This window comes from Mobula hypostoma, chromosome 23, assembly GCF_963921235.1.
Source record: "Mobula hypostoma chromosome 23, sMobHyp1.1, whole genome shotgun sequence".
Classification (NCBI taxonomy): Eukaryota; Metazoa; Chordata; class Chondrichthyes; order Myliobatiformes; family Myliobatidae; genus Mobula; species Mobula hypostoma.
This window is the reverse complement of record NC_086119.1, coordinates 7,615,269-7,633,336: the sequence shown is the minus strand read 5'-3', so window position 1 is coordinate 7,633,336 and position 18,068 is coordinate 7,615,269. Positions and strand designations below refer to the sequence as shown.

At 40.2% G+C, this 18,068-nt stretch overlaps 1 protein-coding gene across 3 annotated transcripts in view; it reads left to right on the top strand.

The window, feature by feature from the left end:
• The window catches only part of vmp1 (vacuole membrane protein 1), a 179,405-nt gene that overhangs the window by 116,889 nt on the left and 44,448 nt on the right, over positions 1-18,068 (top strand). For all 3 annotated transcript variants that reach the window (XM_063031509.1, XM_063031508.1, XM_063031510.1), the window contains one exon: positions 2,517-2,636. In XM_063031509.1, coding sequence (XP_062887579.1) covers positions 2,517-2,636 — 120 coding nt within the window. The remainder of the gene's footprint in view (positions 1-2,516; positions 2,637-18,068) is intronic.

The window sequence follows — 18,068 nt, the reverse complement described above, 5'->3', positions numbered from 1 at the left end:
TTCCTCTTAACGACATTGATGACAATTTACATTGTTTTGTTGATGACTGAAAGGAGAGAGTAATTACCAGGTTAGATTTGTCCTGTGAGTTTTTTTTGTGAACAGAACATACCCAAAACAATTCCCCAATGCTGTGTAGGTGCCAGTACTGTAACGATACTGGAACAGCTAGGCTGCAGCTGAAGTTAGTTCTGAAGTGTAAATCTGAAGCTGAGGTTCTGTTTGGTCTCATAACTTTTGATCTCAGCCATTTCTTAATATGCGAAGTGAATTGGATTGTTGAAGACCTTGTTTTGTGATGGTGCGAATCTCAAGTAAAGTAGAAGAGGAGCATTAATTGAGCACTTTTTAAATGTGGTTGTATCATCTTTAGAGCCCACATATTGGCTTTACCTTCGTTGAAGAAAGTAATATTTTTGAAACTGCCTTCTCCCATTGGCTATTTAGTTGTCTCATGACGAGATGTGTTAAGACTGCAAACTTCAATCTAATTCTTGGTTCTGAGCTCGCTTAGCTCTCCCTTGCAAGTTTTTTTTACTGTTTAGCATAGATGTAGTTTTGTATTATAGTTATGGTTGTCAGGCATATCATTTGTAGGTATCATAAGCACTAGATTTTGTAGGTACTGAAAATCTTGAGCAACACACTCAAAATGCTGGAGGAACTCAGCAAGTCAGACAGCATCTACAGAGGGGAATAAACAGTCTTGTTATGATGAAGTATCTCGGCCCAAAACATCAACACTTATTCTCCTCCATTAATGCTGCATGACTTGCTGAGTTTCTCCAGCATTTTGTTTGTGTTTCTCATTTGTACAGGTATGGTTAGTTCTCTCCTGGTATGCTCTTCTGCATTCCTCATTGAACAAGAGTTGGTACCTTGTTTCATGTTTGTGAGGCCCAGAGAAAGCCATTACAAATTGTGCTGATGTACTTTGCTGCAGGTGATGCTGAATGCCTCATGGATTCCCTTTTTTGATATTCCAGATCCATTAAGTCTATTACATTTAGTATAATTGTAGTGCCTGCAGCATGACGTGAGCATATTTTGATGTGAAGTCAAATCTTTTGTCTCCATGAAGGCCATGCAGTAGTCACTTCCGCCACTGCTCTTGTGGGCATGCATCTGCTATGCCTTGTGTGTTATATCCCATTAACTTGTTAAACTCCATATGAGGTACACAAAAAGGAAAATAAAGCTTACGTTTCTTTTTCCAAAAAAAAAGGACTTTTAATTTTCTACAGGTAAATGTGTAGTTTAAATAACTTCCCATTTTTTTAAAACTAAAAATAGTTGATATTACTGAATTTCATTCATTGAAAGAAGACCTGTATATCTGAAAGCACCCAACTTTTTTTTGATAACCAAGGTTATCTGGTCCTCAATTTCAGTCACAGATCTAGACATCACAATTGAGAAAGTTTTTGTTATTCCAGTATCACTGCTACTCAAGTTATAACCCTTAAGGTTAACCTCCAGGTTGAGTCGGTGGTGAAAAAGGCGAATGCAATGTTGGCATTCATTTCTAGAGGAATAGAGTATAGGAGCAGGGATGTGATGTTGAGGTTCTATAAGGCGCTGGTGAGACCTCACTTGGAGTACTGTGGGCAGTTTTGGTCTCCATATTTAAGAAAGAATGTGCTGACGTTGGAGAGGGTACAGAGAAGATTCACTAGAATGATTCCGAATGAGAGGGTTAACATATGAGAAACGTTTGTCAGCTCTTGGACTGTATTCCTTGGAGTTTAGAAGTATGAGGGGAGACCTAATAGAAACATTTCGAATGTTGAAAGGCATGGACAGAGTGGATGTGGCAAAGTTGTTTCCCATGATGGGGGAGTCTAGTACGAGAGGGCATGACTTAAGGATTGAAGGGCGCCCATTCAAAACAGAAATGTGAGGAAATTTTTTTAGTCAGAGGGTGGTGAATCTATGGAATTTGCTGCCACGGGCAGCAGTGGAGGCCAAGTCATTGGGTGTATTTAAGGCAGAGATTGATAGGTATCTGAGTAGCCAGGGCTTCAAAGGTTAAGGTGAGAAGGCGGGGGAGTGAGACTAAATGGGAGAATGGATCAGCTCCTGATAAAATGGCGGAGCAGACTCGATGGGCCGAATGGCTGACTTCTGCTCCTTGGTCTTATATTTTTTCTTTCTCACTCTAATATTAATTTTGTCGATAGCATTAGGGGTATATTTTGTTTTTAATCTGAACAGAACAGTGAAATCTGTTGCCAATTAAATGCTTGTTTGTCTGTATTGTTAGATATCCAACCGTGAATCTTGGTTTATATTAGTATCTGAAAGAGAAAGTAAAATATCAGTTAATCCGCCACTTCCCATTTGTTTTTTGGAATTGATGCGTTCTAATTACAACAAAAAAATCAGCATCTTTAAAAGCTTCTTTAATATTTTATCAATTATGATCGAAGCTAGTTTTCTATTGACATTTATATATGCTTGGAGATGTATTCTGTAAACCATTGATTATTCCCTTGTTTTTCCTTTATTCCCTGCAGGGAGCTGGCACTGCAATAGGAGAGCTGCCTCCTTACTTCATGGCACGAGCAGCTCGACTATCAGGCACAGGAGCAGATGAGGAGTTTGAAGAAATACTGGAACACGGTCAGAATTCAGAGGTGGGTTTATTTGTTAAACAAGGCGCTTCAGATGGATCAGATTCTTAATGAATGAAGTAATTGTGCAATTATTGCAATCCAGTAATCTATCTGCTGGCATCATTCAAATAAATAGTGTTATCAGCAGTTCGTATCTCATGAGAAAGTTAATGTTTTATAGACGGAAGGCATTTTTAAAATCATGCTTATGATCAGGATTAGAATTGAGAGATTAGTTCTTTGTCAAATAAGTCTTGGGTTATACATTTCCAGATATTAATGAAGTTACTGGGAAAGAAATTGAAATAGTTCACTCAATTTTGCTGCACTCTTATGGATAGCAAGACTTCAAACGAAGTTGAAGGTTAAATCAAAATTTATAGATTGCCTGTGGCACTCAATGTGATAATAACAGGATGTTTATAAATGGTGTGTCAGTTAACCTGAAAGTTTTGCCATTTCTATGTGATTTCCTATTTGGAAAGTGAATGTGCATTTGAGATAGATTTATCTTGAATGAATTTTCCACTGAAAATGGAAGCAAAAGTCTGTATTGATGTTGGGAAGATCCCATTGCCAATTCCTGCCATTATTTCTGTTATGTAAAACTATGATAAAATGCTAAACTAAATTCAGTGGAACAATTCAGAGCTTTTTAATCAGCACCTGATTTTTTTATTCTGGAACCATCCTCTGTTGGTCAGGGTAAGTTATGGATGTTGCATCCCAACTTTCTACGTAATACGCAAACTAGGACAGTACGATATGGAGAACAAACTGTTGCTCATGTAGTAGGTTCCCCCTCTCCATGCAGCTGATAAATCTCAAGGAACGGCAGAGACCGATATAGCTTGGTAACAGCAGCATCACGTGAGTTGCTAGTCAGTGTTGAACTCAAAGTAGGACTATCTTAGGGACTCAATTCTGGGTTTACTCCCAAAACCTCCCTCATGAGTGGGTATAGCCACCATTTTAAACTGCCTACTCCCATCGACCTGCATTCGGACCATAGCCCTCCATACCCCTACAATCCATGTAGCTATACAAACTACTTTTAAACATTGAAATCAAGATTGCATGCACCGCTTGCGCTGGCAGCTCATTTCATACTCTCACAATCTTCTGAGTGAAGAAGTTCCCCCTCATTTTTCCCTTAGACCTTTCACCCTTAACCCATGACCTCTAGTTGTAATCCCACCCAATCTCAGTGGAAAAAGCCTACCTACATTTGCCCTATCTATATCCCTCGTAATATCATATACCTCTATCAAATCCCCCCTCAATCTTCTACTTTTCAAGGACTAAAGTCATAACCTTGTAAATTTTCTCCGTACTCTTTTAATCTTATTTACATCTTTCCTGTAGCTAGATAACCAAACTTACACCCAGTACTGCAAATTGGATGTCACCAATGTTTTATACAACTTCAACATAATATCCCAACTCCTGTACTCAATACTTTGATTTATGAAGGCCAATGTGCCAAAAGCTTTTTTTACAACCCCATCTACCCGTGATACCACTTTCAATGAATTATGAATCTGTATTCCTAGATCCCTTTGTTCTACTGCCTGCTTCATATCCTCCCGTTTACGATGTAAGGTTGGTCCAACTGAAGTGCAAACCTTGCACTTGTCAGCATTAAATTCCATCTGCAGTTTTTCAGCCCGTTTTTCCAGCTGGTCCAATCTAGCTGCAAGCTCTGATGGTCTTCCTTGCTGTCCACTGCACCCCCAATCTTGGTGTCTGAGTGTTCTTTCTTTTAGATGAGCTGCCAACCACAGCTGGTGAGCCCATCTGCCTGAAGCGACTGGTTTTAAGATGCCAGTAATTCTCATTTTCCCCTTCTCCTGTCAGTGGAAAAGGTTCCGCCAATGTTAGTAGCTAAACCACATATGAAGACCAGGAGCTGGCATTGATTGTCAAAGGCTATTTGAGATGCACACCATTGGGAACATTTTATAGATAATGGGAACTTATCCCTACTACCTTATTCCAGAACACCTGGGATATTGTTCTGAATGGTCACTACCCATCTTTCTTACTGAGTTGCCTGCCCTCGACCTAGAGCAAAGCCTAGCTGACATGCTTGAGTTTTTCCTTCATCTTGAAACCAATTAGATTTTAAGAGCAATGCCATCAGTTAAAGAATGCATCTATATCAATACTTTAATTTCATAACTAGAGATGTAAGTAAAATCAAATGCACAGTGAGAGAATCCAAGAATATTTCTTTAATCTTCCAGCATTGCTGAAGCACAGAGGCTCACTGATGAAGGGATAGTGGAACCATATTCAGAAAAACATCCTTGTAAAAATTGTAAAAATAAACCTTGTATGGGAAAGAGAATGGAACTAGGACAATACAAATTGTTATCTGAGAGTTGGCAAGGGATTGTGCACAAATGCTACATGCAAATGTAGGTCCCCTACAGACAGAAACAGGTGAATTGATTATGGGGAACAAGGACATGGCAGACCAATTGAATAACTACTTTGGTTCTGTCTTCACTAAGGAGGACATAAATAATCTTCCAGAAATAGTAGGGGACAGAGGGTCTAGTGAGATGGAGGAACTGAGGGAAATACATGTTAGTAGGGAAGTAGTGTTAGGTAAATTGAATAAATCCCCAGGGCCAGATGGTCTGCATCCCAGAGTGCTTAAAGAAGTAGCCCAAAAGATAGTGGATGCATTAGTGGTAATTTTTCAAAACTTTTTAGATTCTGGACTAGTTCCTGAGGATTGGAGGGTGGCTAATTAACCCCGCTTTTTAAAAAAGGAGGGAGAGAGAAACTGGGGAATTATAGACCGGTTAGCCTAACATCAGTGGTGGGGAAAATGCTAGAGTCAGTTATCAAAGATATGATAACAGCACATTTGGAAAGCGGTGAAATCATCGGACAAAGTCAGCATGGATTTGTGAAAGGAAAATCATGTCTGACGAAGCTCATAGAATTTTTTGAGGATGTAACTAGTAGAGTGGATAGGGGAGAACCAGTGGATGTGGTATATTTGGATTTTCAAAAGGCTTTTGACAAGGTCCCACACAGGAGATTAGTGTGCAAACTTAAAGCCCACGGTATTGGGGGTAAGGTATTGATGTGGATAGAGAATTGGTTGGCAGACAGGAAGCAAAGAGTGGGAATAAACGGGACCTTTTCAGAATGGCAGTGGGGTACCGCAAGGCTCAGTGCTGGGACCCCAGTTGTTTACAATATATATTAATGACTTAGATGAGGGAATTAAATGCAGCATCTCCAAGTTTGCGGATGACACGAAGCTGGGCGGCAGTGTTAGCTGTGAGGAGGATGCTAAGAGGATGCAGGGTGACTTAGATAGGTTAGGTGAGTGGGCAAATTCATGGCAGATGCAATTTAATGTGGATAAATGTGAGGTTATCCACTTTGATGGCAAAAACAGGAAAACAGATTATTATCTGAATGGTGGCCGATTAGGAAAAGGGGAGGTGCAACGAGACCTGGGTGTCATTATACACCAGTCATTGAAAGTGGGCATGCAGGTATAGCAGGCGGTGAAAAAAGGCGAAAAAGGCTAGCATTCATAGCAAGAGGATTCAAGTACAGGAGCAGGGAGGTACTACTGCAGTTGTGCAAGGCCTTGGTGAGACCACACCTGGAGTATTGTGTGCAGTTTTGGTCCCCTAATCTGAGGAAAGACATCCTTGCCATAGAGGGAGTACAAAGAAGGTTCACCAGATTGATTCCTGGGATGGCAGGACTTTCATATGATGAAAGACTGGATCAACTAGGCTTATACTCTCTGGAATTTAGAAGATTGAGGGGGGATCTTATTGAAACGTATAAAATCCTAAAGGGATTGGACAGGCTAGATGCAGGAAGATTGTTCCCGATGTTGGGGAAGTCCAGAACGAGGGGTCACAGTTTGAGGATAAAGGGGAAACCTTTTAGGACCAAGATTAAGGGAAAACTTCTTCACACAGGGAGTGTTGAATCTGTGAAATTCTCTGCCACAGGAAACAGTTGAGACCAATTCATTGGCTATATTTAAGAGGGAGTTAGATATGGCCCTTGTGGCTAAAGGGATCAGGGAGTATGGAGGGAAGGCTGGTACAGGGTTCTGAGTTGGATGATCAGCCATGATCATACTGAATGGCGGTACAGGCTCGAAGGGCGGAATGGCCTACTCCTGCACCTATTTTCTATGTTTCTATGATTCTTCTATTCTAATACAGAGATAGTCAGACAAATAGATAGTAAAATAACTGGATGGTGAATGTAGCCGCTGTCCTTGAGCTGCATGTGATCAGCTTTGTTTTTATGTATTTCTCACTTTCTTTCCTTCATTCCTTCTGTCCTTTCTTTTCTTTCCTTTTTTCTTTCTTCTTTATTTATTGCTTTATTTAGTGATGCAGCATGCCAGCAGGTCCTTTAAGTCCAATGAACCTGTGCCACTCAATTACGCCCATATGACCTACTGACCCAAACATCTCTGGGATGTCGGAGAAAACTGAAGCACCCAGAGGAGACCCACACAGTCATGGGAAGAATGTACCGACTCCTCAAAGACATCAGCAGAGATTAAACCCGGGTCGCTGGTGGGGGCTGTAAAGTGTTGTGTTAACCACAACGCGACATTTGTGTTATATTACACAACTCACTCCAGATTCCATAAGAGTATTATCCATCATCTGTAACTATGACTATATTAATTTCTTTAGAAGGCTTTATTCAAATTTTGAGTCAGCCAACTGTTCAGACATTACTAAGAAATGCCTAGACTGAAGACAGTCAACTCTAGAATGACAGTACTAACTAAAATGCATGAATGATATCCCATTTTCTTCCTTCCCCATTGTAAAGCAGAGAGACTAAACTAATAGTGAGCAATGTTTTTGATATTTGTTGGTTATGTATCTCAGTCTAGACAGAGTTCTTAATTCGTAACTTGGTCTTACATTGAAAACACAGAAAAGTCAAATTTCTGAATGTGTTCAATATTAGTGAGAAAATTGTCACTTGCATCAAATAATCCTGCACCTCCATGTCTTCTGAACTTTGAGTATATGATTGTGGATTTTTAGAGCATAGAACATTACAGTACAGTACAAGTCCTTCAGCCCACAATGTTGTGTGAAACTTCTGTAAGTTCAGTCTAATCTTTCCCTCCTACTTAGCCCTCCATTTTTCTATCACCCATGTGTTCATCTAAGAGATTATTTTATTTTTAATAGATTTCAATGAAACTTCAATTTTTATAGTAGTGCCTTATTTGTGGAAAATCCTCCTATGTTTTTAATCATTTTGATAATGTGTACAAAGTTAACTGTGGTGAAGAATTAAACTTCTATCACTATGGCATTCAGTGTCAACAGTTTGGGGACAATCGTAAGTATGGAATAAGCTGAATGCTCCTTTAACGGTCTCCATCTGGTTCTGTGTTGGTTAGATATTAGCAGTTCATTGCTAAATTACAGACAGCTTTTTACTGTAATCTGCTACACACAAACTGCTTGAGAACTTGAGGCTGTTTACAGTCACAGTATTTCACCTTGTCTCTGAAGGTACTGACTCTGACCTTTGGTTTGAGTGTAGTGTTTGGTGTGCACTATTCTTCATGCAAAACTAGTTGGTCTAATTCTAACACTTCCCTTGCTAGACCCAGGACTACATTTGTAGTCATCAGTAAGGCCATAGATTCTCACTTCCTTTCCCAGTCCCACCCTGCACGGCTTATATGAAAAACAACTATCCCACCCTGTCCCTGCCATGGGTGAGGCTGTCTAATTGGCACAGGCTAAAGGAGCAGACTTGGAATCTTACTGTCAGAGTTATTCGCTATCTTAATGGAATTAAGGCTTGGTAATAGTTTGTGGCACAACTATTTCCAACAAATGGCCCATTTATTTTAAAGAAACCTCTCCCAAGCAAATTGATGAAGCAGTATTTTATGGTTTTGCTAGTGGTAGCAAAATGAGTATATTCTGGGTATTTTTATTACTAGTTGCTTTTCAGAAGATTTTTGCATAAACCGAAGAGATGAAATTACTCATCTGGCTACACATGGCAAGTCAAGATTGCGTACTTTGGTTTTGCCTGTTACTTTGAGATGAGCGTCAAAATGTTCACAAAATGACTAGAAGCCTGTCACACGCCTATGGCATTGATAATTGTGGTATCTTGTATGAGTCAAGACATTTTCAAAATTAATTTGATTGGATATGCTTTGTATCTTATTAATATTGTTCAACACCCAATGAAGTTGAAAAATCCTAGTTGTAAGGCCAGAGAATTAGGCCATTCAGCCCATCAAATCTCTCTACCATCAATCATGGCTGATTTATTATCCCTCTCAGCCCCATTCTTCTGCCTTCTCCCTTAATGTTTGATGCTTTACAGCTACACTAGTGACTCTGAACCAATGAACTAGGTAAGGTATTCAGATTGCACATCTCTGTATTAAGGTAATGAGTACTATGGAAGTTAGAACATAGAAGTTGGGGTATGCTTTGTACATGAGTTTGCCATTCAATAAGATCATTCTGATTGATTAGCTTTATTTGTCACTTACATTGAAACGTACTGTGAAATGTGTCATTTATGTCAATGACTAACACAACTCAAAGATGTGCTGGGGCAGCCCGCAAGTGGTTGCCATGCTTCCAATATCAACATAGCCTGCCCACCCTAACCTGTTTGTCTTTTGAAGTGTGTGAGGAAACTGGAGCACCCTCAGGAAACCCACATAGTTACAGATAGAACATACAAATTGCTGGCAAACAGTGGCAGGAATTGGAACTCAATCTTTTGATCGCTGGCGTTGCAAAGCATTACACTAAATGCTGCGCTATCGTGCCGCCCCTTTATTTATTTCTCTCAGTGCCACTATATTAATCATTATTAATTATTTGGTGCCAGAATATTTGGTGTAACTTACAGGCTGCCCCAGCACATCTCTACGATGTGTTAGTTATTAACGCAAACAGTGCGTCTCACCACGTTTCAATGTACAATTGATAAATAGATGAATCTGAAACTTGAACCTTTCATTGACTGATTCTCTTAATTTGTAAAATATCTATCTATTTCTGTCTTGATTATATTTAAAGACTAACGCTTCAGTAACCCTCTTGTGGAAAATTCACTACTGTCAGAAGCCTCTCTCAACCTCTGGAACAATTTTGTATGATAACCTACAATCATTCTTTGAAATAAAAGAATGTGTGGACTAAGCGGGTATGGAGCCTTTAGTATACAAGATTACAAGAGGCTGCAGACTCAGCCAGTTCAATCTCAGGCACAGCCCTTCCCACCATTAAAAATATTTTCATGAGGTGGTACAATTATTAAAGACGGTCACCATCCAGGACATGCCACTTTTTCTTACTAGAGTTGGGGAGGAGGTATAGGAACCCGAAGATCCGCACTCAGAACAGCTTCTTCTCCTCTGCTATCAGATTTCTAAACAGTTCATGAACATGACTTCATCCTTCATCTTTTGCACTATTTATTTTTGTAACTTGTAGTAATTTTGTCTTGCACTGTATTACTCCTGCAAAACAACAAATTTCACTGGTAATAAACCTGATCCTAATTCTGAAGTGCCAAGAAGAGGAATACTTTACATTCATAGCAATCTATCCTCCTCCACCTTAAAAACACTGCTGAAAATATTATAACTTTGGCCTCTGAGCTGATTACTTTTTAATATTTTGATTTGTTAATGAATTGAGGAGATAAAATCCCTCTACTTGAGCATTCAGCGGTAGGAAATTACTTGCAAAGACATGGTTGGCACTCCTACGTGCAAAATAGTCAAGCATTTGCCAACTTGATACTTTATCCAAAATCAAACTAGTCTTGAATGATTCAATAACTGATGTCTTTCTGCTCGAGTAATCTGAAAAATGCTTGAAGACTTGTTCATCATGTTAATCATTCATGTATTGGAAGGTGGATGCATTTTATGAGAGAATTTGTAGCAATGTTCATTTGTTAAATATTTGCATTCAGCAAATTTCATGATTGTTTCTGCTGGAGACTGATTTAATCGTTTTTAACTGTAGATGATGAATTTTGCTAACTTGTGTTCAAGTCTATTTGATGTTTTCATTCTGAGGTGTTCTTTCCATTGATTGACATACCTGGTTGTATATGATAAGATATGAAGTAATCATTCACCTTTTTTTGCCCATAGTGACCGTTTGGCTTTTGTTCTCCTGAACATTAGTCTTGAACATGCTGACAGTGGGTTGGTGAACTCTATTGAGGCAGATTTCACCCACTGTGACCCAGCACAGGTCCAGTTGTTGGCATAAGGAGTGTCATGCTGACCATTGTGCTGTTTGCATACTTTATGTGCACCAATAATGTCTCTGCCAATAGAGTCAATTGGGGGATCTTGTCAGCTATTGTATGTCCTTAAGGTGTGGCTGACTGTGTGCAGATTCAGGGGTTGGGATTTCATTCCTGTTGTTGGGAATATGGTCACACTCATTGAGGGTTGGCAAGGGTAAGCAGGCCACCACAAAAAATCCACTGGCTCTTCTTCCGCCAACTTCTGATGTTCCAAAACGTGTTTTAAGAGTGTATGAGGAGACAGAACTTTGGATACTGAATGTGTCAAAAAATGTTGACTCTGCTGATGATACATTGTTCAGATGCTGGAAAGCCAAAGCAACACACAAAATGCTGGAGGAACTCAGCAGGTCAGGCAGCATCTATGGAAAAGTGTAAACAGTCAACATTTCAGGCAGACACCCTTCATCAGGACAGGAGAAAAATGGAGAAGTCAGAATAAGAAGGTGATATGAAGAAGAAGTACCAGCACACACAAGAGAAACCTGCTGCCTGTATACCTTTGGTGGACAGGTTGGGCTCAGAGTCATCCAAAGACTGAGACCATGGCCCTCAATGTAGAGTCTCCTACGTGACTTACCCAGCACAGACAGATTCACCTAACTGACCACATCATTTGGCAGGATGTTGGGACCAATTCCGACTCTAGTGCAGACTCACTCAGCAAAGCTAGAAATGTTTTCAGATCAATGAGCAACATATGGAGATCAACCAAGGTGAAGCTGTACCAGAGCCGTGTTCTGGCCATGCTCTTGTACAGGTCAGAATGCTGGCGCGTGACAGAGAACGACCTTGCCAAGCTGTCATTCCACACCATGAGCCTCCGGAAGATCCTTCATATTTTCTGGCCAAGAAAGATCTCCAACGACCTGTAGACTTCTTCAGTGTCACCAAGAGGACATGGTCACAGTCATCATGGGTAAACATTGGAGATGGCTTGGGCACATGGTGAGAAGAGAGGCCAACTCCATCATCAGGACAATACCTCTTGGGACCCCTGAAGGGTGAAGGAAATGTGGGAGACCAAAGACAACTTGGCGCCGTAGCTTAGAGGCAGAAATGAGGACTCTGAACCACACCTGGGCACAATAAAGAAGATAGCCAAGGACAAACAGAGGCAGAGGGCTTTCATTTCTGCCCTCATCGCCAGTGGCATAACAGTCAGTATCTAACTAACTTTGTGAAACTGTAGAAAGTTAAGTAAAACGTGGTATTAGATTCAATACAGAATTATTGCATGCCTGAATATACAAAGTACTAATATTGATTATTTTCAAAATCAGCATTAAACAAGGTAAAACACACATTCAACTTTCTATAGCCATGCCATAGACCAGTGTGAACTTGTGGCACAACCATAGCTTAATAGTGATGAGCGATAAACATAGTACTTCATTCAAAGTACTGTACATCTAAATGTTTACCAAAACTAAGAAAGCCTAAGGCTCACAAATATTGCTGTTTCAAGGGCAAATAAAAAGTGAGTGGAGGTGGATGTTTTTCTACCATGTTTGTTTCAAGTTGTACAGGTTTCCCCCGAAGATAGAGCGTTCCTATGAAACGGTTTGTAAGCCGAAATGTCGTAAAGCAAAGAAGCAATTACCATTTATTTATATGGGAAAATTTTGTGAGCGTTTGCAGACCCAAAAATAACCTACCAAATCATGCCAAATAACACATAAAACCTAAAATAACAGTAACGTATAGTAAAAGCAGGAATGATATGATAAATACACAGCCTATATAAAGTAAAAATACTTCTCTACGATTACCTGCACAGATCTCCGTAGCGAAAATCTCATGCAAGCGCTGTTGGCATAAACATGCTCTCCAGTAACCTTTAAACTATGAAGCTGCCAAATCTACCAAATAACACGTAAAAATACACAGTCTATATAAAGTAGAAATAATGTATGTACAGTGTAATATCACTTACCGGAATTGGGAAAACAACGCCGAGCACACTGATGATGGTGTGTTAGACTGAGTCGTCGCAGGCTGGGTGGTGCACTGGCTCCCACCCTCCGGGCCGCCAACCCGATACATTGCCGCAAAGAATGCAGCAGTAGCCGGGAGGCACACAGCACATCGTTAAGAAAAAAGCCGAAATAAACATGCTAATTAATTAGGTGCCGCCGACACGTAATTGTCAGCCCAGATCAGAGGCGATGCAATTGGAAATCGGCACTGATCTGGGCCGACAATTACGTGTCGGTGGCACCTAAATAATTAGCTTGTTTATTTTGGCTTTTTTCTTAAAGATGTGCTGTGTGCCTCCCAGCTACCGTTGCGTTGTTCGCGAATCGGTACACTATCTGTCCGGGGCCCGGGTGTTGGTGGTGGGACACGTGAGTGTCATCTCATCGTCAATTCGGGCAGGCAGCTCATCTTCTCCTATGACTGCCTGCCTCGATGTCGAAGGTCGAGGTTCGTCGTCTGCTGTGGCTGATGTGGAAGGCTTGCTTGACTGCTGAGCCTCGCGCATTTTTCTGTCATACAGTTGTTTGTAAGCACTCAAACCATCCTGCAAATATCCCTTAAACCTACGTACCCTTTCAAGATTAAAGTTGTACTTTATCATTGCAGCGAAAATCTCATGCAGTTGCTTCACTTTCTGCATTCGGTTTCGATTGTTATCCTTTCCTCTTCCAATTGCATCAGCTCTTCATCTATCAGTTCTTGGTTATGGGATGCCAAAACCTCTTCAACATCATCTTCATCAGCTTCCACAAGCCAAACTCACTTTGTCCTTGCTTTGTTCACCACGATGGAAACACTTAATTATGTCTAGTTTTACGCTAAGTGTAACACCCTTACTCTTCCAGGCTTTTCCGATACCTTAGAACTCATCTTGCTAACGGCTGCTCAATGCAACGTGTTTCAGCAATGCCGTTCCGAATCCGGGGCAGAGCGGCTGCTCGGGGCGCACGCTGCCTTTTATCGCATGCTGATTTTTTGTCGCGCACTGCCTTTCTTCGTACAGTGAAAACACCTTCTGAAAGCGAAAACAGAGTACTAATGTAGGTCTTTCATAACAGTGAGGTTTCGTAAAGCGAACGTTCGAAAAGCGGGGGACACCTGTACTCCAAATTAATTTGTGCAGGAAATGATGTAAAAAACTTACAAACAGGAAGTGATGTTTGTACAGTGTGAACGACACCTATAGAGACAGAACACTCTGCCTCTCATAATTTTAATCATTTCTGTAGGATCACCCCTCATTCTTCTACATTCCAAGGAATCAAGACCAAGCCTGGTCAATGTCTTTCTGGAATTCAGGCCCTCTAGTCCTGACAACATCCTCATAAATGTAATCTGCACTCTTTCCAGTTTAACCATGTCTTTTCTGTAACAGTTTGACCAAAACTATACATCGTACTCCCAAGTGTAACCGCACCAATAATTTGTATAATTGCAACATAATATCTCAACTCTTATACGCTGTCCTAACTGATGAAGGTCAGTATGTTTAATGCTTTTTCATCACCTTGTCTCCCCATGAGGCCACTTTCCAAATGCAACCATGCATTTATATTTGTAAATTCCTCTTTTTACACTCCTTGGTGCTCTACCATTCATACTCTTAAGTCCGACAATGGTTTGACTTTCAAAAATGCATCAGCTCACACATATCTGTATTGAAATCCATTTGCCCCTCCATAACCCAATTCCCTCACTGATCAGGAATCATAACGGTCCATGAACCAATGAATGCTACTTCACTATTTCTCTTTTTATTGTAACTTGTAGTAATTTGTTATGCCTTCACAGTACTGCTGCCAGAAAACACACTTAATGACTTATGTCAGTGACAATAAATCTGATTCTGAAGATGCCCGTGTAATCTACAATGAGCTTCTGCAGTATCAGCAATGCTTCCTAAATTTGTGTCACCCACACATTTATTAATCAACCCTTGTGCATTCTTATCAAATTATTTATATAAATAATAAATAAAGGGTCCCAGCACCAACCTGTGCAACATACTGCTAGTTGCTGTCTTCCATTCCAAGTAACAACCTTCAACCACCATCCTCTGCTTCCTATTTCCAGGCTAGTTTGGAATCAACCAGAAGTTATTTTCAGACATGAGTGTGAAGTCAGTTTGAAAACCCATTATAGAGTCTCATTAAGGGAAGTCTGGTGAGCTTGTACTCTTGCTGAATTGTGCATCATATTCTTGGAGCCTTTTTTTTAAAATAGTAAGGGCTATTTTTCTGGACAACAGAATACAGGTAAAGAACTAGTGTAGAATATTATAAAGTCATACTTGGGCTACGTCCACACTACGCCAGATAATTTTGAAAACGCCGGTTTTGAGCAAAAACGACAGGCGTACACACTAAGCATTTTTCAAAATATCTCTGTCTACACTAACACAGATATTTGGGCGAATCTCCTCTACTGAGCACGCGCAGGACACACAGAAAACAAGCGAAGAGGAAACTGTATACTTAGTGCATGTTTATCCAGTTACAGAGTGAAAAAAACTTAAAAGGAATTGCTGTTGGCTCTCGTGCAGGAGGACTTAAAACTAAAAAAAACACTGGAGCGTATGGAGGCAACCGACAGGGAGTTCACGGACAATATGACCCGGCTGATGACGAAGATTGGAAAAACTGACCAACTCTGTTACGTTAATAAAGCACCTTGTTAAATGTATAAAACATGTCTGCATCAGTGTTATCTTGTATTTCCATACAATGTTACATTAGGCTGTTACACACCTATTGTTCGAGAATTACTTGCACAAATAGGTAAACCACCTTCATACAAGCAAGGACAGAAAACAGGGCAAAGTGAGTATACTTATTTATTCAGTAAGCTGTGGGTCAAAGTATTTGGTGAGTACATTTCTAACTCTTCTGGCTTCAGTCTTGTTGCCGTCTGTTCTGAAATTGTTAGGTTCTGCGAAGCGCAGAATCAAATATCGCTGTGATGATTGTATGCTCTAGTACCAATTATTTGGCGACAATAAAGTAGTAATAATAATAATAAGAAAACAATGAAATGCCGCGCTGCTGTCATTTGTTCCAGCACGTCATGACAGCGGTTTTAAAAAGCTCCGGTTACCCCGTACACACTGCAACGGATATTAGGCGTTTTCAGATTTATTCACTCTGGAGACCGTTTCTGAAAATCTGTTTTCGGGGGCTGAAAACGCTGCTTCAGTGTGGACGGAAGGTCAAAACGAAGAGAAAAGGCTTCATTTTTGAAATTATCTGGCGTAGTGTGGACGTAGCCTAGGAAAGCATGGAAACAGGCTCTTTGGCCCAATGGTTCCATGCTAATTAAGATGTTCTATTCAAGCCAGTCCCATTTGTCAGGGCTTGGCCCATAACACCCTTAACCTTTTCCAATATATGTATATGTCTCAACTACTACCCCCAGCAGCTCATTCCGCATAAATACTACTTGTTATGTTTTTAAAAAAAAAAGGTTCCCCTCAAGGTACTCTTAAATCTTTCTCTTCTCACCTTAAACCTTTCTCTTCTCACCTTAAACCCTATGCTCATACACAAAAGATTCTGTAGGTCCTGGAAATCTTGAGTAACACATAACCATGCCTTTACATCTTCCACCTATCACCTCCCAGCTTCTTACTTCCTAGCCCCTCCCCACCCAAACACCTTCCCCATCACCTGGTCTTACCTCTCTCTACTATCACTTTCATATTCTGGCTTCTGCTCTCTTCTTTTCCAGTTCTGATGAGGGGTCTTGGCCCGAAACATTGACAGTTTAATTCCCCTCCATAGATGCTGCCCAAGCTGCTGAGTTCCAGCAGCATTTTGTGTGTGTTGCTTAAATCGATACTCCCGAGTTCTTAATTCCATAAGCCTGGGGGGGATAAAAACCAGTGTATTCAGTCTATCTACCCTTTTTATTTTATACATCTCTACAAAATCTCAGTTGCCTACATTGAATGAAGTCCTAGCCTGTCCAACCTCTCCCTATAACTCTCACTCAAGTCCTGGCGACGCTCTTTCCAGTTTAATAACTTTTAAAGCAATTTAAAGCAACACTGTTGCTTGAAAAATACTGCTTTCCATAATATTTGTTCTTCTATATATTTACACGACTTTTTATGAAACTATTTTTAAAACCTCAAGTCTAAGCATCTGCAATTACCTCATTGTGTTCAACATTTGGTCTGATCCTCCCCTCATACTTGTTCAGCTGCCTTTATCAAATCACACTCTCATTAGACTGTTTAAAGTTTTACCAGTTGGAAGCTGATGATCAAATTTTGAAAAAAAAAATCTTTCAATGGAATAAAAAATCAAGTATAAAAACGTTGATTTTCTGTGAGTGCCATTTTTAACTATTAAAAATGAGGCTATAGTCTCTTAGCTAAGTGCTGTACTTAATCCTTAAAATTAAGAAGGGAAAAAGATCAAATTTAAAGGTGAAGTTTTCTCTGGCTGAAAATGTAAGACTGAGAACTGCTTTGAAGCCTGAAACATTTGTGTTAATTTGGCAAATGAGCTGAGAAGTCACACAGTGTGGGTTGAGTTACTTTGCTAATGAGGAGCAGCTGCAGTGTTTGTGTAACCCTGAGGCGTTCTCATTGAACCTTCACTGCACCCTCTGAAGTGCGGTTTTGTCTGGGATGGTCACGTGGTTTCGGTGAAATCTCCATTTCCAGTAACCGTTTGGACAGGGATGACTCAGAAGATAAACAGCTTCCTCTGACCACAGTTGTTGAAGAATTTGTCAACGTGGACTTTATAGTAGTTAGCTGGAACTGCTGTGGTAAGATTGCATCAGCAAGCAATAAGGAAACTTCCTGCTATTAAACTGTGTTACTTGTCTGGAACAGCCCTACCTCTAGACTTTGGAAAACCCAGCTGCCTTGTTCTTATACCTTTTTGATCATTACACTTCCTTCAGCTTTTGTTCCATGGATTAGTTTAAGCATTGAATATTTTCCTATTTTAAAATATTGCTAGATTATGCCACTCCTCAACCCTGCCTGGATTCAAAAAATTCTTCACTTTCTTAGTCCAGAGGCTAAAATAACTTGGTGCCAATTATGCCTGCTGACATTTAAGGCAACAATAAAGATCCTCCATTCTTGTTGGTATTCATGCTTCCTTCATTGTGTCCATAGCTTCC